This window comes from Leptodactylus fuscus, chromosome 7, assembly GCF_031893055.1.
Source record: "Leptodactylus fuscus isolate aLepFus1 chromosome 7, aLepFus1.hap2, whole genome shotgun sequence".
Lineage (NCBI taxonomy): Eukaryota > Metazoa > Chordata > Amphibia > Anura > Leptodactylidae > Leptodactylus > Leptodactylus fuscus.
The window spans coordinates 23,418,564-23,442,669 of NC_134271.1; the positions used below are offsets into that span (position 1 = coordinate 23,418,564).

At 44.0% G+C, this 24,106-nt stretch overlaps 1 protein-coding gene across 1 annotated transcript; it reads left to right on the forward strand.

The window, feature by feature from the left end:
* The first annotated feature begins 10,767 nt into the window (after positions 1-10,767).
* On the forward strand, positions 10,768-24,026 carry LOC142213167 (cathepsin D-like). Its single transcript, XM_075281401.1, has 9 exons — positions 10,768-10,933; positions 14,211-14,367; positions 14,985-15,108; positions 15,794-15,912; positions 18,120-18,319; positions 19,248-19,370; positions 21,287-21,431; positions 22,588-22,686; positions 23,404-24,026. Exons 1-9 carry the CDS (start codon positions 10,866-10,868, stop codon positions 23,563-23,565), a joined length of 1,197 nt encoding a protein of 398 aa, XP_075137502.1. The 5' UTR covers positions 10,768-10,865; the 3' UTR covers positions 23,566-24,026.
* The last annotated feature ends 80 nt before the right edge of the window (positions 24,027-24,106 follow it).

Genomic DNA, 24,106 nt, shown 5'->3' on the forward strand with positions numbered 1-24,106 from the left:
CCCAGTTTCATTTACACCCTTCATCTGCCCCCAGTTTCATGTCCCCCCTCCATCTCTGCCCCCAGATTCATGTCCCCCATCTCTGCCCCCAGTTTCATGTCCCTCCATCTCTGTCCCCTAACACATAATCAGTATATAGATTACAGAACAATAGTTGTCACAGTGTAAGAACTAAATCCGCTCCTTCCTCACCCCTGAAACTACTAAGATGCTCGTCCATGCCCTCATAATCTCCCGCTTAGACTACTGCAACACCCTTCTGCATGGACTCCCGGCTAACACCCTCGCCCCCCTCCAGTCCACCTTAAACTGCGCTGCTCGCTTAATTCACCTCACCCCCCGTTCTTCATCGGCTGCTCCCCTCTGCCACTCCCTCCACTGGCTATCTATAGCCCAGTGAATTGAGTTCAAGCTACTAACGCTAACATACAAAGCCATCCACAACCTGTCCCCTCCATATATCTCTGACCTCATCTCCCACTACCTGCCCACACGTAACATCAGATCCTCCAATGACCTCCTACTCCGCTCTGCCCTCATCCGCTCCTCACACAACCGTCTCCAAGACTTCTCCCGTGCATCCCCCATACTCTGGAACTCCTTACCAAGACACATAAGACTGATCCCCACAATCACAGACTTCAAGAAGTCACCTATTCAGGAAGACCTAGAACCCCCAATAACACTATCACCTCACTGCAATCTGAACTGTCTCCCCCCTCTCCTTCTGTCTCTATCCCTCTCCCCTAATAGACTGTAAGCCCTTGCGGGCAGGGCCCTCTACCCCACTGTGCCAGCCGGTCATTGTTAGTATTATATCTACCTATATATTCTGTGTACTGTATGTAACCCCCAAATGTAAAGCACCATGGAATTAAAGGGGTTGTCCCATCACAAGGATCCTATCTATACTGCTAGTTTATGTGGATTTAAGACTTTTGCTAAATACATTGCTTTATCAAAACTGCTTTGTTTGGCCCCTATCTTAATTTATTCACTTCATTGTTTACACTCCGTTTCTATGGCCCTAGGGATTATCTGCTCACTTGTCAAGCTGTCATGTAGCTGCCTGCTCTCAGGGGGGGGGGGGGGGGGGGGGGAGGGGCTGGGAGCAGCTCTGAGCTGTTTGTGTCTGATAAGTAGTGGAGCTTCTCAGATAGAGGAGGTGAGAGCTCAGGGATTTCTGAGCTCTTATCAGTCGGTTTAATTGAATTTGGCTGACAAGGGCTGAGATAGGGAGTCTGTTACCTCTGTATGTAATGCAAACTGACTCAAATCCAGCTCATACTGTGGTAATTCATTTACAACCAATCCCGTGCAAGTGAAACCCCGCCCACCAATGTGCCGAGAAAAGCAGGAAGTGAAGAGAGAACAACAGTCTGCAGGTTAGTTAACAAGCGTCATGAGAATACCCCTTTAATGGTGCTATATAAATAAACAATAATAATAAATAATAATAATAAATGGGATATTTTTTTCTATACTAGTAGTAACAAATATTATAGAATATAATTATAGAAAAAGTTAATTTTTTACTGTATTTTCCAATATGTATCTAACGAGACAGTCAGCAAAAAGAAAGTAATGAAAACAAATATTATCCCCATGTACACAAACTCCTAATCTGTAAAAGATGTTATTCTGATAATCTCCTTAGCTCCCCTCGTGCTACGTCTGGCTGTTACTCACCTCCTAAGATGGCTAAATCTTCTTTTCCTAGTAAAACTGAATTTAAGATTATTAAAAGGGTTGTCGTAGACTGGATATTAATAGCCTATGGGATTTCGGATAGGTCATTGGAGCAGCGAGAACGGCACATGGCGCTCCCATGATAACAGATGTACAGAAAAGTCTTAGGGTATATTCACACAGGGTTTTTTTGGTCAGGATTTTGAGGCCGTATCCGCCTCAAAATCCTGATCAAAAAGACGGCTCTCATTGAAATCAATGGAAGTCAGTCAGTTCTTTTTTCCGGGAGTCGGTTTCTTCCAGAAGCAGCATGCTCATTCTTTCAGGCGGATTCGCCTCACGAAATCCGCCTGAAGATACTTCCTCCCGACTAGGCCCATTCATTTGGGCCTAATCCGGAGCAGAGTGCACAACTGGATGCAGGTGCAGTGCATCTACTGTATTTTGGACTGGGTGTCCCAAATGCGGCAACAGAACTCTCCAGCACCGCCTCTGTCTTCTTCAGGAATTGACCAAGAGCTCGCGTAAGCGGCCGCACGCAGGTGCAGTGAAGATTGCGCATGCATAGAAGAAAAGCCAGGCCGGAAGACGACGCATAGAGACAGGTTCCTGAAGAAAATGGAGGCAGCGCTGGAGAATTCTCTCGCAGCATTGGGGACGCCCCCAGTGCTGTTTGAGCGCTGAAGACCGCCCCCAGTGCTGCGAAACAACTCATTTGCATAAAGATTGAAAACAGAATATCTACCGAATGGCAGCGCAGAGAAGACATCTAAAGGTAGGACAAGAATAGACTTTCTTAAGACTATTCCTACTTGTTAGAAAAAAAAGGGATTCTAATGATGGGATCCCCTTAACTGCTTTCAATTTATTTTACCTCTAAGGCTGGGTTCACATCAGCATTCAGGTTTTTGGGGGGAGTCCGCTTGGGGACCCAATGAAAAACATTGAAATTGAACCCCACATACAGGGTCCCAATTGAGAAATATTTTGTGATCAGTTCATTTGTTGTTGGTTCTATCAAACAGGGATTATACAACGTATAGAACCCCTTTAAGAAGATCCATAGGGTGTATACCCTTGACCCTATGCAGTCACTGAGTGTTTCCCTTAAAGATTACACATTAATGTCTCCAATAAGCATTTATAAGCATTGCACATACAAAGCATAGGTTATCAGACCAGCCAAAGCATAGAACTGCGCCACCTAGTGTCCATAGCTAGGAAACACGGTATGATCGTGTTATTCCAGCCAAGTCATGTCATCTCCTATCTAAAGGGCTTTCCTTAAAATAGGACATCAGTATTAGAAACTTGGGGTTTCATCTTTCAGCACCCCGACCGATCAGCTGTTAACCTGTTATCAACCTACAATGAATGGCCACTTTATTAGAGACATCAAGTAACGCTTGGTTCACACTAATACTACATTGTTCGGGTCCGTCAGGGGGCCCGAACGACAGAGAAGATGCTAAAACGGTAGTTATATATGGCCACTGAAGGACAATGTTATTTGCATGGCGGCCACTGGGGGGCATTATAATTTGCCTGGGGACCTCTGGGAGCATTATTACTTACCTGGGGGTCACTGGGGGACATTATTGTTTTCTTGGGGGCTACTGGGGGAAATTATTATTCCCCCCCTCACCAGGGAACAATATTACTTGCCTGGGAGCCACTGGAGGACTTTTGGGTTTATTGAGGAATTTGGAGCCGGGAAGGAATTTTTTCCCATGATATTGTGGAAAGTTGGCATCAGCCTAATGGGGCTTTTTGCCTTCCTCAGGATTAACACTGTAGGGTTATGGGTTGGACTCCACCCCCGCAGAACTTTACTGGGTGTCCAAATACTTATTCGTAGACAGTGGATGACTTCAGTTATTGTGAGAAATCTGGAGCATTTTTAGGTTTCACAGCTGGCAAGCCATCACAAATTTGCCAATGGGTAACCCCCTGCAATCTATAGTACCAGCACCATGGATATATAGAAATTTCATCCACACACCACAACCATAACACGCAACATAAAGGTTGAACCCAGGCAAGGGGGAGGTGGGGTGCAGAAAACCCTGAAGGTCAGCTGCAGCTGCATAGTAACATTACTATGGGTCACACATATTACATTTGTTCTCTAGCGATCTTCTCTCTAGTCCAGTCTTATGGAGGATTGAGAACTTTATACATTAAGTCATTGAATGGGTCTTGCATATATCGTAAACCAGCACAGATGTATGCAGAGATAGGTTCCCATTGCAGTGTTCTGATCTGAACCGGAAAACCAAAAGTGAGCCAAAAAACACAGAAAAGATCCAAATCTTTCCATTACACTTCTCTCTGAAGATCTGAAGATTCCACTCCAAGACTACATGTTCATGACTCCATTCGCTATCAAATAAGAGGTATAGAATATGGCCATACAGTACCTATGTATTGTACGTATCATCTTATAGAAGTCAGAATATATTACCTAATAATGTGTAAAGTGGTTTAGATATGGAAAGCCTACGTATAATCTGAAGAATAGCCTGTTCTGCTCAGGAGGAAAGTGTTGCACTACTTGAATGTGAAGTGCTGTACTGAAGTGTCTTTACCAGGTTTGTAAATTCCTAAAGTTTAGGAATTTGACCTTACTTGCCCATGTTATCACAAGATGGGGCTGAATGGGAGCCATAAGGACTGGACTGGGACTTGGCATACCAGCGGATCGTCTTCTCATTCCATTTGACATGTCCTGCAGTAGCTATAGGAGTTTTCTGGCATACAAGACATCAATTTTTTTGCACATAATTTTTTGGCCAAAAAATTTTGACTTTTTTCTTTTGTGCTGCCCTTTACAAATAAGGGGATACGCGAGGACATTGAAGGGGTGATGCCATTTGTTCCGAAAGATTTATTATCATTTACATCAGAAATCTGGCATGAATAATAATGGAAACCAATGCCAGATATGAGCTGGCACAGATTTCCATCCAGGCACACGACCTGGCAGAGGGATTGCCACCCAGTAGGCATCTGTCTCCTAAACAAAGATAAACTGGTTTTGTGTATTGACTCCATGAGGGATCGGATCCCGATCGGCGATCGAGCAAATTTCACGATCGCGATCGGATGGAAAATGATCTGATTTGAAAATCGATCCTTAAATCTCAAGATCAGCTCAACCCTATTCACAATATAGAGCGCACCATGTGCTGTACAGTACAGTAATGTTCTGCATATAAAGAGTTTGGTGCCGGTGATGTGAAGGTCTCCTCACCAATAGCACAACCAAGGTTCAGTAACACAAATTACTCTCATTATACCTCCAAAAAAGTGAATCTTTTGGCCGCCATCCATGTAGATAGGAGGAAATTTACCACTGTCACATGTACTTTGCTGGCCGCCATCTGTATGGTTGTGCTGTCTCATCTACCGTCTTATGAGTTCTGTTATTCTGATGACACAACACAATGTCCTCAATGCACGTGAATGGACATAAGTCACAATTACTCAAGATAGATACAAAATCAGGATCCTGAAAGAGGAAGTACGAAGAGTTAGGTAATCTATATCAACTGACTCAACAGTTTGGCTACCACCATATCTGAATTAAAGTTCATCCTGACTACACACAACGCGGTCCTGTATAAGCTGGGGATGATACCATTCATACATAGCCAATAATGTCACATTAGATTGGGAAATCTATAATGATCACCAGGATGAGGATCAGCAGAATCTAGATGTGGCAGAGTGACACACATCTACTAATAGTCAGACGGCGAGAACTTATAGTAGACATTCTGAACATGTCCCAGGTTTGCTAAAAAGGATTAAATTGTATGATAAATGTGGTACACAGACAACCCATCTTATCGTTTAGATCAGGGGTCTCAAACTCGCGGCCCGCGGGCCAACAGTGGCCCTTGAGACGACAGTTTGTGGCCCCCGGCGGGCGCCTAGTGTTTAACTATGGCGGCCACCCGGGAGTCAGGAGGCCACCATTGCTGCTGGGTGTCTACTGTCACAGTCGACACCCAGTGCTAATGCCGCCGGTCGGTGCCCGCACCGATCGGAGGCATTAACCCCTCAGGCGCCTAGGCCATTTTGCCAGTGATTGCCGGCGCCTGGGCATGCTCCAGGGCTGACATCACGTTGGCATGACAGCCGGGAGCCTTGTAAAGGTACCCTGGCCGGTCTGCAGTGATTTTCTTTTTCAGGCTGCTCTATGCAGCCTGCAAAAGAAATGTCATTTTTTTGCAACATAATGCAATGCATTAGCATTGTAATGCATTGCATTAGTGATCAGACCCCCTGGGGTTCAACACCCATAGGGGGTCTAATAAATGCAAAAAGAAATTTAAAAAAAAGTGAAAAAAAAAATATTTAAAAAATTAAAGTTTTAAAAATTCAAATCAATATTGTGTGTCTGGTGTCATTCCCTTACTGCTTAATTAGGACGACGAGAGTTACCCGGAATTATTTGTTAATTAGTCATAAACACGGCTTTGACTTTATCAAGTGTACTTGGGTAGGAATAAGTTGCATATGAGGTAGGAAAAAGTGAAGGCAAGGGTGGTATTATACTGCAAGAAGCACAAAGAGATAAGATTAAGAACCAGGCACCAGACACAATAGAGATTTCAATTTTTTACACTGAAATTTTAAAATTTGGACACAAATAGAAGATTTTCCGTCATGTATTATCTTCACTGGGACACGTTCTGTTCTTTTCCCTTTATCTGATCTTCTGAGGTAAGGAACCTCAGTCTGCAACAAGGGAAGGGGAAGAAGCAATGAAGGAAAGAAAGATTTGGGGTAAATGGAAAATCAGTAGAGATGAGCAAACCTGATTATAATAAATTTTCCAAAATTTTGGGGTCTGTCTAAGCCAAAATCTTTGAGGTTTTCCACCCATGAATCCATTAAAGTTTGTTATTAAGCTTTGGAGTCTCTTCAGGCCTGACGCTGTATCGCTAAAGGATTGTGAAATCAACACACCCCATGGTGACCCAAGGCCAGTGACGTCAGGGAGAGAGCCAAAAGATACAGAGGAAACCTGGGGAAGATGACCAGGTGACCTAAGGCCAGTGATGTCAAGGAGAGAGCCAAAAGATACCAAGGACACCTCGAGAAGAAGACCAGGTGACGTAGGGCCAGTGACGTCAGGGAAAGAGCCAAAAGATACCTGTTAGGGAACCCTGGAACGGGGACACAAGAGACAGTGAGCCCTAAGCTTATGCCCCCCCGCTCTCCCTTCCTATTGCCAGGCCCTATCCTACGTAATAGGCGGCAACCACGAAGACATTCCCTCCCTGAGTATGTGACACACAAAACGCAGACAAGACGAACAACAACAATGGGAAGTCAACTTAGCCAAGGGTCAGTAACAGTTGGGCAATACAGTACCAAATCGGAGTCCAAAAAGAGAAGTCAGTGAGGAAAGCCAAAGGTCAAGTATAATAGAGTAATCAGAACAGAGACAGTAAAGAGCAAGTATACGCACGGCAATAACAAGCACTGGTGTGACTGGGAGCCAAGGTTATATAGGGAGGAAGAACCCGCCCATGGAGTTGACAGGACAGCAGGCCGTCAATCACAGGGCAAGGTCAGATTAACCATTAGAGGATCAGAACCAACTGAAGGTGAAGGAGATGGGTGTGGTGGGAAATAAATTACCAAAGAAAAGGCATAGGGCAGTGTTCAGACGACGCCAACGCCCGGATGGGCAAAGATGTTACAATACCAAGGAAACCAGGGGAAGAAGACCAGGTGACCTAAGGTCAGTGATGTCAAGGAGAGAGCCAAAAGATACCAAGGAAACCTGGGGAAGAAGACCAGATGCCACGGCGGAGCTCAAGAGTGGTAAAGATAAGTGATACAGTATTTCTTTATACTTACACACCCTCCTTGTCCTTATACGATGGAGCCTACTGAACTTTGCAGATTTTTATGAAACAAACCTTGCAAGGTTCGCCCATCACAAAAAGCCATTGCAAACAAGTACTATGTCTATGCTTTCCATTGTAGCCATTGAAATAGACATTTAAACAAGGCAGATCTGATCTTTCCCTAGGTAGAAGATGATCTCTTTCAACAAGGATGCCAAAAACAGAAGAGTAAACTATTGTCTACCTGTTAGTCCCAGAGGTCCAGTTGCTTGTTATTCAAGCTGCAGACGACGCACTAGAGCGAGATAAGATGTCTATGAGAGATGGGGAGGCAGCACGTGTCACCCACTACAGGATTCACAAAAAAAAGAGGGATGAAGAAAAGCAATGGGGAAGAAAAATAAAGTAGACAAACTCGAGAGAGACAGACGACTGAGATTCCTAGACGTGTCCCGAATAGGGGGATCCATAATGTTCATTGGAAATATTTTCTGATATCAGATTGTATGTTTTATGGAAGAAGTAGAATAAAATATTTTTACTATTCCTGCTTTTTAATGGGAAGTTTCCACCCCATCCATTTTCAAAAGATGTCTTCTCCAGGAATAACTTAAGGTAAGGCCCCATGGGTTGTAAGTGAAGCTATACAATATGGTGCCCCTTCAACTATCCCCCACATAATGCCCCCTGCCACTTTGGTGACCATTTAATCACTATATTACATACAAATTATACTCACCTAACCCCGTTCCCCTAACCCCAGAGTTACCTGCAGGTTCCGGCTGTAGTGATGTCTGTAGCTCAGGGCTCATCACTTCTCCCAACACCATCCTGGATGGTGAAGTATAGATCTGATAGCTCTGCGCCCCATCATTGTATTCAACTTTATCTGTGTCCATAGAGATACAGAACAGTGGGACAGCACCTGAAATGCAGGACTGTCCCTCTCCATCCAGATCGGATGAAGGGACCTCAATTACCATAAGGCCTGGTGCAGATGCAGTGTTTGCACTATGGTTAATGCAACCCAAGTATATAGTATATGTATGTAGAGTAATTCCACCATTACCTTATTCAAAAGTAATGTAAAATACAGCACCGAGCTATGGGAGGAAGAGAATAACAAGGCAATCTCGAGGGAAACTAACACAAAGCAACAAAGCTAACAAACAAGAAAGGATGTGAAGGTACAAATCCCATTGCAAAATGTAATAGGTAAATGGATTTGCCTACAATATATCATGTATATGTAGGTTATCATCAGGTTTATGCTCCAGAGATATAAGTAAATACGTTGCGGAAGAGTTACACATATATATATATATATATATATATATATATATATATATATACAGTCCTATGAAAAAGTTTGGGCACTCCTATTAATCTTAATCATTTTTTGTTCTAAATATTTTGGTGTTTGCAACAGCCATTTCAGTTGGATATATCTAATAACTGATGGACACAGTAATATTTCAGGATTGAAATGAGGTTTATTGTACTAACAGAAAATGTGCAATATGCATTAAACCAAAATTTGACCGGTGCAAAAGTATGGGCACCCTTATCATTTTATTGATTTGAATTCCCCTAACTACTTTTTACTGACTTACTGAAGCACAAAATTGGTTTTGTAACCTCAGTGAGCTTTGACCTTCATAACCAGATGTATCCAATCATAAGAAAAGGTATTTAAGGTGGCCAATTGCAAGTTGTTCTACTATTTGAATCTCCTCTGAAGAGTGGCATCATGGGCTACTCAAAACAACTCTCAAATGATCTGAAAACAAAGATTGTTCAACATAGTTGTTCAGGGGAAGGATACAAAAAGTTGTCTCAGAGATTTAACCTGTCAGTTTCCACTGTGAGGAACATAGTAAGGAAATGGAAGACCACAGGGACAGTTCTTGTTAAGCCCAGAAGTGGCAGGCCAAGAAAAATATCAGAAAGGCAGAGAAGAATGGTGAGAACAGTCAAGGACAATCCACAGACCACCTCCAAAGAGCTGCAGCATCATCTTGCTGCAGATGGTGTCACTGTGCATCGGTCAACTATACAGCGCACTTTGCACAAATAGAAGCTGTATGGGAGAGTGATGAGAAAGAAGCCGTTTCTGCACGTACGCCACAAATAGAGTTGCCTGAGGTATGAAAAAGCACATTTGGACAAGGCAGCTTCATTTTGGAAACAAAAATTGAGTTGTTTGGTTATAAAAAAAGGCGTTATGCATGGCGTCCAAAAAGAAACAGCATTCCAAGAAAAACACATGCTACCCACTGTAAAATTTGGTGGAGGTTCCATCATGCTTTGGGGCTGTGTGGCCAATGCCGGCATCGGGAATCTTGTTAAAGTTGAGGGTCGCATGGATTCCACTCAGTATCAGCAGATTCTTGAGAATAATGTTCAAGAATCAGTGACGAAGTTGAAGTTGCGCCGGGGATGGATATTTCAGCAAGACAATGATCCAAAACACCGCTCCAAATCCTCAGGCATTCATGCAGAGGAACAATTACAATGTTCTGGAATGGCCATCCCAGTCCCCAGACCTGAATATCATTGAACATCTGTGGGATGATTTGAAGCGGGCTGTCCATGCTCGGCGACCATCTAACTTAACTGAACTTGAATTGTTTGTCCAAAATACCTTTATCCAGGATCCAGGAACTGATTAAAAGCTACAGGAAGCGACTAGAGGCTGTTATCTTTGCAAAAGGAGGATGTACTAAATATTAATGTCACTTTTCTGTTGAGGTGCCCATACTTTTGCACCGGTCAAATTTTGGTTTAATGCATATTGCACATTTTCTGTTAGTACAATAAACCTCATTTCAATCCTGAAATATTACTGTGTCCATCAGTTATTAGATATATCAAACTGAAATGACTGCTGCAAACACCAAAATATTTAGAACTAAAAATGATTAAGATTAATAGGGGTGCCCAAACTTTTTCATAGGACTGTATATATATATATATATATATATATATATATATATATATATATATATATATATATATATATGGGGAATACAAGTAGCAATGGAGAACGGTACTACAGATAGATGTAGAACCACTATACAGACATCCTGCAGAGTATTACATTAACATGTTGGGCGCCTTCCAGAGGAAACACAAGAGAACAAGGAGGATTAGCGTGCCTCGTGCCCCCCTCCTCCTGGTCACATGACTATTGGGTCAGCTGACACATCTCATGAGATAACTGAGACTGCTGGGTCATTGCTGACAACAGAAGAAACCCAGCGGACATAAGTATATATACAGAAGACAGGAGACAACACACCCGCCACCATGGATGTGTCTGTAGTGTGGGCTCTGCTGCTTTGTGCTCTGCTCCAGCAGGGATCAGGACTTATCAGGTGAGACATAACATATGTCCAGATTATTCCGTATATATGAGTGCATATGGATTATTGCAACAATACCGAAACATTGTATTTGGTATAGGGTTTATGTATCTACAATATTTTGCATTTTACACTTTTGTATCAGGAAGAAATAACATATGTGCAGGTTATTCTTAACATATGTCGTGTAGGGGCTTTGTAAATAATAATTGCTCAGATTTCTGCTGACATCTACCGCTCTGTGATCTTGTTATCATTACTATGAGCAGTTCTTTACCTATATATGTGCTAGTATATATAAGTGCATATATGTGTATATAGCCTGTCCATGGAATATAAAGTCTACAGAAGAGACCCTGAGAACAAGGCGTCGGTGCTGGTTCAAATTTTTTTCTGTATTAGGTGTCTAACTGGACATACACTTAAAGGTTATAAGTCACTGCCAAAAACCTCTTGGCACACTTGTCACCCAGAGTGTCGTAGCACCAAATCAAATCCAGTTTGCTGAAATCACACTCCTCACTCTGTCCGAGGTACCTGAAGAATCCATTTGTCTAACGTATATTGCTAATGTTACTAACTAATGTTACTAACATTGCTGCAAACTATCTGTCCGTTGTTCTGATCCATCACAAAAACTAATATAATGATGGATGCAGATGGAGTTCATCAGTGGCGAGACTAGGAATGGCGGGGCTCCAAGGTGAACATTTGACATGGGCCGTCCCAGCCCCTCCTCCAACCCCCCCCCCCTTCCCCACAAACTGCATTCCTGCACACACTATTATGACCCATAGTGGCCCCTGCACACAGTATTATCCCCTATAGTGGCCCCTGCACACAGTATTATCCCCCATAGTGGCCCCTGCACACAGTATTATGCCCCATAGTGGCCCCCGCACACAGTATTATATCCATAGTGGCCCCTGCACACAGTATGATGCCCCATAGTAGCCCCTGCACACAGTATTATGCCCCATAGTGGTCCCTGCACACAGTATGATGCCCCATAGTAGCCCCTGCACACAGTATTATGCCCCATAGTGGCCCCTGCACACAGTATGATGCCCCATAGTGGCCCCTGCACACAGTATTATCCCCCATAGTGGCCCCTGCACACAGTATTATGCCCCATAGTAGCCTCTGCACACAGTATTATGCCCCATAGTGGCCCCCGCACACAGTATTATATCCATAGTGGCCCCTGCACACAGTATGATGCCCCATAGTAGCCCCTGCACACAGTATTATGCCCCATAGTGGTCCCTGCACACAGTATGATGCCCCATAGTAGCCCCTGCACACAGTATTATGCCCCATAGTGGCCCCTGCACACAGTATGATGCCCCATAGTAGCCCCTGCACACAGTATTATGCCCCATAGTGGCCCCTGCACACAGTATGATGCCCCATAGTAGCCCCTGCACACAGTATTATGTCCCATAGTGCCCCCTGTACACAGTATTATGCCCCATAGTGGCCGCTGCACACAGTATTATGTCCCATAGTGGCCCCTGCACACAGTATGATGCCCCATAGTGGCCCCTGCACACAGTATTATGCCTCATAGTGGCCCCTGTACACAGTATTATGTCCATAGTGGTCACTGCACACACTATTATGCCCCATTGTGAACACCATAAACAATTATTATACGCCAGAGTATAATGATCAGAGACCCAGGGGAGGATACAAACATAAAAAAACACTGTTACTTACCTCTCCTGGGCTGCAGGAGACTCCCCGCAAATCTCTTCATATGTTGGACCGGACGTCACTCAGGCTGGAGTCGCAATGTATTATGACACTGGCCTGGCCTGCATGATGTCTGTGACGTCACCAAACAGGCCCGAAGCTTGCTGGAGCGCAGGAGAGGTAAGTAACAGTGTTATTTATGTGCCCTCACTTTCCCTGACCCAACGATCATTATATTCCGGGTTCTGAAAAGACCTCAGCGTATAATGATAGCAGTGTTTGTGGGGTTTGTGGGCCCATGGCCTTACTTATTGATCCCCGATCCCGCTCACAGTCATATCCGTGGCTATGATATTGGCTACCGCTGCTACAACGATAGTTACGCCCCTGGAGCCCATTCTGTCTGTGTCCTTCATCATTCACGGTAATGTAAAAAACATGATGGAACATTTCTTCCATCTTGTTTGCTATTGTTGCAGATGTAAGCCAAAATCGTGCGCACCATCTGAAAAGTAAACAAGATGGAAGAAAGCGTCCATCTTCTTTTATACATTACAGTGAATTATGCTTCATCGGCCTCCGTCTTTACATTACATTTTTAATCGTTGTTTTGATCCTATGACGGATCAGAACAATGGACTGCTGTGAACTTAGCTGAGTATATAATAATGTTGCAGATCTATGTCTGGAGAGTCCTATTTCTTCCTTGTGTCAGGTTACTGTCTGCAGTCATCACTGTCAGTGTCACCTGATGCTAAATAATGATCTGATGTATTTATACATGAACTTGGAGTATGGGGTCATCTCATTGTCAAAGATCTTTGATAGATTGCTTCCTCCCACTCTCTACATGCCTGGTATACAGAAGAGTAGGCGGCACAACAGCAGGCCTTAGTTTAGTACAGGTCATCAATATCCGGTCATCCACTACCAGGTACCCCCACCATTCAGCTTACAGTTCTATACACTGTGACCATATCAGCTGACTGGTGGGGGTGTCGGGCGTCAGACGACCACCCATCTGATGACCTACCCAAAGGATAAACCATCCATGTCTGGTCTTGGACAACCCCTTTAAGATGCAATTTTCTGTGATTTCAATAGATTTGTATTAATATATAACATACCATTGAGGTGCTCTTGTTATGTACATTGTACCGTCTTAGACTTCTAGATGAGAGAAATAGACTGCTATTTATAGACGTAAAGTGGTATAAAAAACCAATAAAATGGAAGATCTCTCATACATCATTAATGCTAGTAGTATTGATCCAGGCCAAGATGACTGCCAGCAGGACCACTGAGACATCCCTAACACGAAGTCCTGGCCATACTTACACTTATATACCATACGGCAGTGAAATGCAATATGGCTGGCGTAAGTGATAATCTTTGTGCGTTAGTCAGGTCACAGCATATTACCATTGGTGGATTATAACTACTTTGGGCCCTGGCCGGTATGAAGCTTGTGGCCCCCACCACGATAAAGTTGGGCCTTATGAGCTAAATGGTAATTCATAGGAATATTCATCCTCCATCAATTCCCAGTTTTAGGATATCTAAACCAATCCTCTTATCTTCCACCGCCACCCAGGATACCCCTAACAAAGTTCACCTCCATTCGTCGGACCTTTTCTGAAGCTTCTGGGGAAGTGGAAAAATTAATTGGAAGTGAAGGATATAAGAAGTATTACTCTGGATTTCCACCACATGGAGGGCCTACACCGGAGACACTGAAGAACTATTTGGATGTAAGTCATAGACGCCAGTGGTGTAACCTTAGTCTTGTGTGCAGTCTATTGTCCGGGGCCCCCTACCTCATCTCTACCTTGATAGTGATGTTTACGGGGGCTAAGGAGTTTAATTCCCCTTAGTGTGGTTCGGGTAATCTGTGGGTCTCCTTGGTTTATGGGCCAGATGGAAGGTGCAATGTCAATACTGATGCCAGTGCTTATGGGCCCCCCTAAGGCTCCTGGGCCCTGGTGCAACTGCACCCTCTGCACCCCCTCAAGTTACGCCCCTGATATAGGCAATTTATTATGACTTTTTCTTTTTTGCACCTTACTCATCATTTTCATGATAAAAATGTGGTGTGGCCATCGACCACCAGACTTCTTATCGTCTACTCTGGAAATCTGGTGTAAATCTGCTGGTGCGTGGTCCGAAGCAGGATCATATATGAGACGCACCGTCCACTGACATTGGAATTATGAAAACTGGCTTTGATAATACCGGTTATTATAAATCTCCCCCATTGAGTTTATGGTTTTGGTTATTGTCTAGATACAGAATCAGGTGGAATGGCCACTGGTATATACAGCTTTGCCAATAGCGGTAACGCCCTCACCTATCCCCTTACCTCCTCTAGGCACAGTACTATGGAGAGATTGGCATCGGGACCCCTCCACAGACATTCACTGTGGTGTTTGACACGGGCTCTTCTAATCTCTGGGTCCCCTCCATCCACTGCTCCCTTCTGGACATTGCTTGTCGTGAGTACTTTATATCCCTGTATATTACAGTCTATACATATGTATAATGACACAAGAGATTTCATCCAACATTCTGTGTTCTGTTACGGATTATCAGAATTTCTTAAAGGAATATCATTATACGGCAGTTGACAAAATTGGGGCCCGGGATTGGGGACACAAATGTCTACTTTTAAGTATGGATGGCATAAACCCCCTTTTATATAAAGTTTACCGAGAAGAGCCAAATTTGAAAAAAGATTGTTTCTGAACATTGGTGCCAATCCTGGAAAACTTGGGTCAAAACTTCGTTCGTGAACGCATGATTTTAAGTTTCCAAAGGAAGTCCATGCCGCGCTACTGTATGCCTATTGACTCCCATTGTAAGAAAACCTATACCTATACCTCAATGAATACAATACCATCTGGGTTGGGGGCCCATAGGATGGAGGGGACAACTTGAACGTACGTTGCATCAGAATCCATATTCGTGAAACAGGTCAAACTTTATTCGATCAACAGGCGCTACGCGTTTCGGGAATTGTTCCCTTTTTTAAGTGCATAAGATAGCTTGCCGCTGTTTCGGAGAGCGTCGCGCTCAGTGCCTCAACAATATATTCTACACGTTTTACGGATTTTTTGTGTCTCTTATCTGAATTCCCTAGTGAGAATAAGTGTGTATCTGAGCGGTCTCTTCTTTTGTTAGTGGTACACCACAAGTACGATTCTGCAAAATCCTCCACCTTTGTAAAGAACGGCACGGACTTCTCCATCCAGTATGGCAGCGGCAGTCTGTCTGGGTACCTGAGTCAGGACACGGTAACGGTAAGCTCTCATCTGTGTGACGCTTTAAAAAAAACACCAGGACGAAGTTATTACTCCAGTTTTATGCAAAACAATTGTGACTTTATTTAAATTTTGCATCGCTTTTCCAAAAGGGGCGAGGTGAGGGCGCCGTGTACACCACCAGATTTATCATCAATTCTGATGCCGGAAATCTACGCCAGTTATGAACCGGTATAGTCGCCCCGCAGGCACGCAGCCCAGCAGAGGGTGCCCCTTATTTATGAGTAGGTGTGTGTCCTGTCATAAATAGGGTGCCCCCCCCACTGGTGTAGAGTTTATGAAGACTGGCATTGCTAATCTGCCACATTGTATGTATCTACTCGGCTCTGAATGTGATGTCCCATGTTATAATGGAAATATTAGACACAAATTCAAATTATGATGTCAAAAAAATAAAAGATCCCTAAAATTGACAAGATGATAAAGGTTAAGGGGATATCGTCACTCCTTGGGGAGAGACCACCATTTAGGTGTGTGTGGAGACTCATTAAGCCTTTAGCACTCCACTGTGCAAGGGACCATGGGAAGAATATGCAAATCTGTCTTCCATGATGTAATTAGGAAGTCAGGTGCCTCAGTGTTGCAAACCAATAGAGGGCGCTCACTGGAATGTGCAAGCCTGTCTTCCCTGATGTAAGTAGATTGTGGGGATACCGTCTTTCCTTAGGGAGAGACCACCTTCTCCTACCTCGCATCATGCAGCAAAGGCTTCTGGGAAGTCGGGCATGTTGTTCAGGGTGCTTGCTATAGAGGGCAGCATAACAGAGGCACTGTCTCCCTGTTTACATCTTGGGAGACAGATTTGCATATTCTTCTGATGTAATTAGGAAGACACAATCTCAGTGATATAGCCCAATAGATGCTGCTCCCTTTAACATCATGCTCGACCTTCCAAGAGGCCTTTGTTTTGCAATGATGCTGGGATTATTACCAGGTATAGTCTCTCAACCGAGGACGGCCGTTTTGATGTTATTGCATCTCATCAGCCCAGTGTAGAGAAGACTAACCTGGTAGAGGTGAGAGGCTTAGAAAAGGTTAGGGGGATATCGTCACTCCTTGGGGAGAGATCACCATTTCATTCACCTAATTACATCATGGAAGACAGATTTGCATATTCTTCCCAAGATGATAAAGGGTAATATATATAGGCTTCAACTACTATAAGGATACATCCAAAAATCCGCTTCAGGCTAAGGGTAAGTTCATACGTGGTTCTTTGGTCCAGAACTCTGCCTCAGGTTCTGGACCAAAAACCGGGTAGCCACGACTGAAAGCCAGTGCACTGCACCAGCATCCAGCCACGCACTCCGCTCCGTCTGGGCCTAGTCTGGAGGAGGGAGTGTCTTCAGGCCAAATCGTGAGGCGAAACGGCCTGAAGAATGAGCATCTCACTTCTTTTTCCAAGAGCTGGAACAAGCCAGAAAAAAGAACTGACCGACTCCCACTGATTTCAATGGGAGCCATCTTTTGGGTCACGATTTTGAGGCGGATACGGCCTCAAAATCCTGACGAAAATACTCCATGCGAACTTACCCTAAGGCCCTATATGGAAAAGCAGCTTTTTTTTGTTGCAGATTTTGTTGCGGTTTTTTGAGCCAAAGCCAGGAGTTGATTGAGAAGATGGCAGAAGTAGAAGAACTTCTTATATATTTCCCATTCCTCTTGTAGCCATTCTTGGCTTTGGTTCAAAAAACGCAACAAATTCTGCAACAAAAAAAAAAAAAGCTGCGTTTCCGCAATGTGAGACCTTAGCCTCAGAAATTAGGAAATGGTTTTTTGAGGCTTTTTTAGTTTTTGTTTCTCTTCCTTCCTTCTGCGCGGTTTGTGCCAATTCCACAACCAAATCTGCACCCAAATCCGCGGCGTGGATTTTCCACCTCCCATTGACTGCTTTGGTTTTTGCAGGTGGAATCCGCCTGAAGGAAGATTTTTTTTTTCCCGCTAGCTGAAAATTCTGCGAGAGGAAAAACAAAACATGCGGAACTCATAGAACCCTATGAGGAGGCATTTTTTCCACGTGGATTCTGACGCGCATTCAGCGTCACAATCAGTGCCAAAAAACTTTGTGTGAATGGACCTTAAGGAGAGGAGAGGCGCTGAAAGCAACGTGATGTGATACTTATAGAGAAGTTTTGATATGATTCTCATCCTCGTGTCTTCCGTCTCTCCCACAATCCCATTTCTAGATTGGTAACCTAGCAGTGAAAGGACAACTTTTCGGGGAAGCCATCAAGCAGCCTGGCATTACCTTCATAGCAGCTAAGTTTGATGGCATTTTGGGAATGGCTTACCCACGAATCTCTGTGGACGGGGTCACTCCTGTTTTTGACAACATGATGGAGCAGAAGTTGTTGGAGACCAATGTCTTCTCCTTCTATCTCAACAGGTAAGAACAGAAGTTGTCTCTATATGCAGAACATATCAAGGAATCTTGTCATTACAGTTATGGCGGTCCATCCTGATTTGATCTTTCCATCTTATCTTATCTTATTTTACCTTTTCATCTTATCTCATCTATCTGCACCACGAATGAAACGTATTCCCCATTAAGAGGTTATGGAATAAGTCTCCCCTAGCTTTATAAGAACAGGGGTCCACGTCCTACTCTTGATACAAGCAGTGGTCGCACATACACACTGCCACTCCTCAAATCTGCATAGGACAGTCTTAAAGGGTCAAGCACAGTGCTCGGTTATCTTGGGGCATCTACCACTCCATTGTAACGGGAGACTTAGGACCCCTGTTCTTATGATCGGTGCAATTGTACCCAACCAATCATTCCCTATTCTATGGATAAGGGATGACTTTAAATTGTGGAACAGGCCCTTTAAGTGTCATCTACATGGATCTGAGACAGTTTGGAACTGAAAAGTAACCCGAACATAGAAAATACAGAATTCTACATTCAATGATATGGCCTTGTCCGCATGACAATTCTGTTTTGGATAGGGCAAATCTCTATGAAGACATAGTGGTCTGCATCTATTCTGTGTTCGTTTGCACGTTTTTGGTGTCCGAGTGTGACATATTAAAAAAAACAGAAGATATCATTGTCGATATCATTGTATGAGAGCAATAGGTGAAATCCATATGTGATAGAAGGGCTTTGCACATCTGAATATCCCTATAGATTAATATCTGATTGATATCTGCAATGCTACATTTATATACAGATAGATAGATAGATAGATAGATAGATAGATAGATAGATAGATAGATAGATAGATACAGTATATATATACCTGTGGTTGGGTGTGAGGGGGACATGTCCTGGATGTCACTTTTATAAGATGTTCATTCTTTTCTTTTCCTAGAAATCCAGAATCTCAGCCTGGTGGTGAATTATTACTGGGCGGCACTGACCCCAAATATTATACAGGAGACTTTAATTACGTGAATGTCACCCGCAAGGCATACTGGGAAATCCACATGGACCAGTAAGTAGAGGGCTGCATTTTATGTATTGTATTGTTATTGTGTACAAGTCAGGAATAACTTATATGTATTGGCTCCTGCACACAGTAGTATGTCCGAAAGTGACCCCTGCACACAGTATTATGCCCCATAGTGTCCCCTGCACACAGTATTATGCCCCATAGTGTCCCCTGCACACAGTATTATGCCCCATAGTGTCCCCTGCACACAGTATTATGCCCCATAGTGTCCCCTGCACACAGTATTATGTCCCATAGTGTCCCCTGCACACAGTATTATGCTCCAGAGTGGCCCCTGCACACAGTATTATGCCCCATAGTGTCCCCTGCACACAGTATTATGCTCCAGAGTGGCCCCTGCACACAGTATTATGCCCCATAGTGTCCCCTGCACACAGTATTATGCTCCACAGTGTCCCCTGCACACAGTATTATGCCCCATAGTGTCCCCTGCACACAGTATTATGCTCCATAGTGGCCCCTGCACACAGTATTATGCTCCATAGTGGCCCCTGCACACAGTATTATGTCCCATAGTGGCCCCTACACACAGTATAATGTCCCATAGTGGCCCCTGCACATAGTATTATGCCCCATTGTGGACCAACAACGAACAATTATTATACTCTGGAGTCTTTTCAGACCCCAGAGTATAATGATTGGAGACCCAGCAAACCCAGTAGTTAGGCCACTGGTAGCAGGTGAAATCACTTAGTACTAAACTCCAATATGAAAGAGAACGCACTGCCTGCAGTTTTCTTTTTGAACATCTGGTGCTGCTATAGAAGAACCTACCGTAACTTTTATGAACCAAGTATCTATTAGATTCTGTCTGGGGTTCTCCTCTTTTATGTGAAGCATCATTCATTATTCTGTGTGTTATGTGATTTTCTGCTATACTTTGCATTTTAGTTCCCCACGAATGCAAAGACATCTGCTTGCAGTCAGTGAATGGAAACAATGGGATAGACCAGGGGTGCCCAATACGTCGATCGCGATCTGCCGATCGATCGCAATGGACGTATGGGTTGATCGCGGGATGCAGCCAGGCATCCCCGCTGTCTGCTTCTTCACAGCGCAGGCTGAGAGTTATCTCTGGACACTGACAGGCTGGGGCTGCAGCAGCCCTGCCTGCCAGTGTCCGTAGATGACTCTCAGCCTGCGCTGTGAACAAGCACTCCGGGCACTTGCAGGCCGCTCTTAGGGATGGAGGGAGCCGGGGTGCTGCTTCTTCACAGCGCAGGCTGAGAGTCATCTACGGACACTGGCAGGCGGGGCTGCCGCAGCCCCAGCCTGTCAGTGTCCAGAGGTAACTCTCAGCCTGCGCTGTGAAGAAGCAGACAGCGGGGATGCCTGGCTGCATCCCGCGATCAACCCATACGTCCATTGCGATCGATCGGCAGATCGCGATCGACGTATTGGGCACCCCTGCTTTAGGGGATGTTCACACGTAGCTGTATTTTAGGTGGAATCCACTTAAAATCTGCTTGAAATACTACCTGAAACCTGCCCCCATTTATTTCAATGGAAGGCAGTAGCTGAATCTTCAGCTAGTGGAAGAAATAAGCGTCCTGCTCGTTCTTCAGGTGGATTCTGCTTGGGAACTCCCATTGAAATGAATGGGAGGCGGAAAATATACCCCCTTCTGTCGCACGGAATTGAATGGAGAATTTAAAGCAAAATTTGTCCCTCTCCAAAATACAGTGTCGCTGTTCTCCAAATTCTGCTTCAAAATCCTCGTCAAGCAAAAAAAATCTGCTTCAAATTCTCATTTGCATATGGTATCATTTCTATTAGTGATCTCATTTCCATAGCCAATAAATTACATTTCTTCTAATATTATAATTACTGAAAGTTCCCTTTAAATTCTTCTAAAATAGAAAGAAAATTCAATCCCTCTTCTTATGATTTTGTCTTAGGCTCAGTGTTGGGGGTCAGCTCGCACTATGTAAAGGCGGTTGTGCAGCCATTGTGGACACTGGGACCTCGCTGATCACCGGCCCAAAGGATGAAGTGCTTGCCCTGCAGAAAGCTATTGGAGCCGTCCCTTTAACTCAAGGAGAGGTGAGATTTTCTGAAGATGTTTTTCTTATGACCGACATATGATAAGACGACTTTTGCTTGCAGGGCTTTTCTCTGTGCATGTTTCATGCGGAAACCGAGCGGAGACCACATGGACCCCATTATAGTCTATGGGTCCGCGGGTTTTCCTTAAGTTTTGCCCGTGGCGGAAATGCTGCAGGAGAAAAGCGACATTTTGCAGTATCTGCATAGTGGATGGGATTCATGCGAATCCCATGCCCATACTGCGTTTCAAACCGCAGCGCGGACACGCTGCGATTTCCAAAAACGCCGGCGGCTTTCCCATAGATATAATGGTAACAGAAAGTCCGCTGAGGAAAACTCTGTGAACTTTCTGTTCAAAACGCTGTGGGAAGAACCTCGATGCATTCCCGCAATGGTTTTTCCCGTAGCGCTTTAACACTGTGTATAGTCCCATGGAGTCTTAGTCTTTCACTTTGGGGGCCATAGAATCCACCTGAAGATAGCGCAGGACGCTTTTTTCTGCTAGTCAAAATTGAAATTAATGGCCGCCAGATTTGAGATGTCTCTATTAGAGATGAGCGAACACTGTTCGGAACAACCGTTCCGAACAGCACGCTCCCATAGAAATGAATGGACGTAGCCGGCACGTGAGGGGTTAAGCGACTGGCCACCGGCAAAGTGTACGTGCCAGCTGCTTCCATTCATTTCTATGGGAGCGTGCTGTTCGGAACGGCTGATCCGAACAGTGTTCGCTCATCTCTAGTCTCTATCAAGCAGATTTTGGGGCAGAAAAGGCCTTAAATCTGCTCGATAAAACAGTGTGTAATGGGGTTGAGCAATCAGGATCGGAAAAGATCGGATTCCGATTGGCGATCGAGCAAATTTCACAATTGAGATTGGCTTGAAAATGATCGGAAATCGGATTTTAAAATCGATCCTGAAATCTCAAGATCGGCTCAAACCTAGTGTGTAAACGTGACCTTAAAAAATATCCTGAAAAAAGAAACAATGAATTTGAAATCCAGAATCTGCTTCAAATTTGGCTCCAAATTCTGCTGTATGAACTAGGCCTTATACTTATTTAGCTTCTTAACTTCAAAGCTAGTGTGACAAACAGCCAGAAGACGTCAGGTCACTATGATATAAGAATATAATAATCTCTCTTGTGTTGCAGTACATGGTGCAGTGTGAGAAGGTCTCCACATTACCCGTCATCTCTCTGAGGCTTGGAGGCCTAGAATACACCCTGACAGGAGAACAGTACACACTGAAGGTATGGTGGTGCCCATGTTGTTATTCACTGTAGGAGCCTTCACACGGAGTAAACGCACGTGTATTTTTGCAAAATACACGTGTAAAAATACATGTGTATAAATAAGACTCCCATTGACTTCAATGATATTTTTTACACATGTAAAAATACGCCTGTAAAATGTCATTGAAGTAATAATAATAATACATTTTATTTATATAGCGCCAACATATTCCGCAGCACTGTACAATGGGAGTCAATGGGAGTCTTATTTTTACACGTGTATTTTGCAAAAATACACGCGCGTTTACTCCGTGTGAAGACTCCCTAAGATGTTGTGTTACACCTGATACTACCCGGACCAGGAGAACCTGGTTCTTGTGCTGTAACCACTACTGCCTACTTTCTATAAGGCCGGGTGCACACGATGTATTTTGGCACGTAATGTGGCACGTAGACGCCTCGGGAGCTTTTGCGGGCCGTATACGCTCCCATTGATTTCAATGGGAGCCGGGACCATATACGCGGCGCTATTTTGCGGCCGTGATTTTGCGTAGGCCGCAAAATAGCGCCGCGTATACGGTCCTGGCTCCCATTGAAATCAATGGGAGTGTATACGGCCCGCAAAAGCTCCCGCGGCGTCTACGTGCTACATTACGTGCCAAAATACATCATGTGAACCCGGCCTAAGAGCCCAGAATATACCGTATCGAGCCTGACACTTGGTTATTTCAACAGGTGACACAAGGAAGCCATACAATCTGTGTGAGTGGCTTCATGGGCCTCGATATTCCCCCTCCAGCTGGACCCCTCTGGATTCTTGGAGACGTCTTCATTGGCCAATATTATACCGTGTTTGACCGGGCTAGTGACCGAGTTGGGTTTGCTAAAGCCAAGTGATGGAAGTACCACATAGATCCTTAGGAAATTCTGATCTTCCGATGAACTTTATGCAACAACTACTGACTATCTGGCGAATTATTAAGCACTTTTAATATTTCAGTGGCATCAAATGACTTTTTTTTAGTTGCACCAAATAGTCTAAACTATGCTCCAAATGCAAATTGCCTGTATCCTAGCGATTGGGTGAAGAAATTCTAGTCACGTAATGTGTATAGAGAACATGTATACATGATACAAGTAATACCTAGCAATAATAATAATAAGGCCCCATCTAGGGTATCGCTAAGTGAATTACTGTATTTACTATGAGCAACGACAATGGTTTTTGTGGTTGTATCTATTGTTAACACTATTAGTCACGTGCAAGAAGCAGGAGCTCCTTCGCTTTCCGATATAAGGTTGTGTTCTTAATGTATAAGAGGTACAAAAAAGAAGAATAAAACAAAATAAAAATGCGTTCCGCTGTGTTGGGAATTGTATAGCAAATAGATCAATATGTCTAGAATGGACGTGGCGTGTTATATGCATGTATCTACTG

Excerpts from the sequence above, each read along its gene's own strand:
- LOC142213167 (XM_075281401.1), top strand. The coding sequence starts at position 10,866 with ATGGATGTGTCTGTAGTGTGGGCTCTGCTGCTTTGTGCTCTGCTCCAG. Across the intron at positions 10,934-14,210 it reads CAGGGATCAGGACTTATCAG|GATACCCCTAACAAAGTTCA; the intron begins GTGAGACATAAC and ends ACCGCCACCCAG. Across the intron at positions 14,368-14,984 it reads CACTGAAGAACTATTTGGAT|GCACAGTACTATGGAGAGAT; the intron begins GTAAGTCATAGA and ends TACCTCCTCTAG.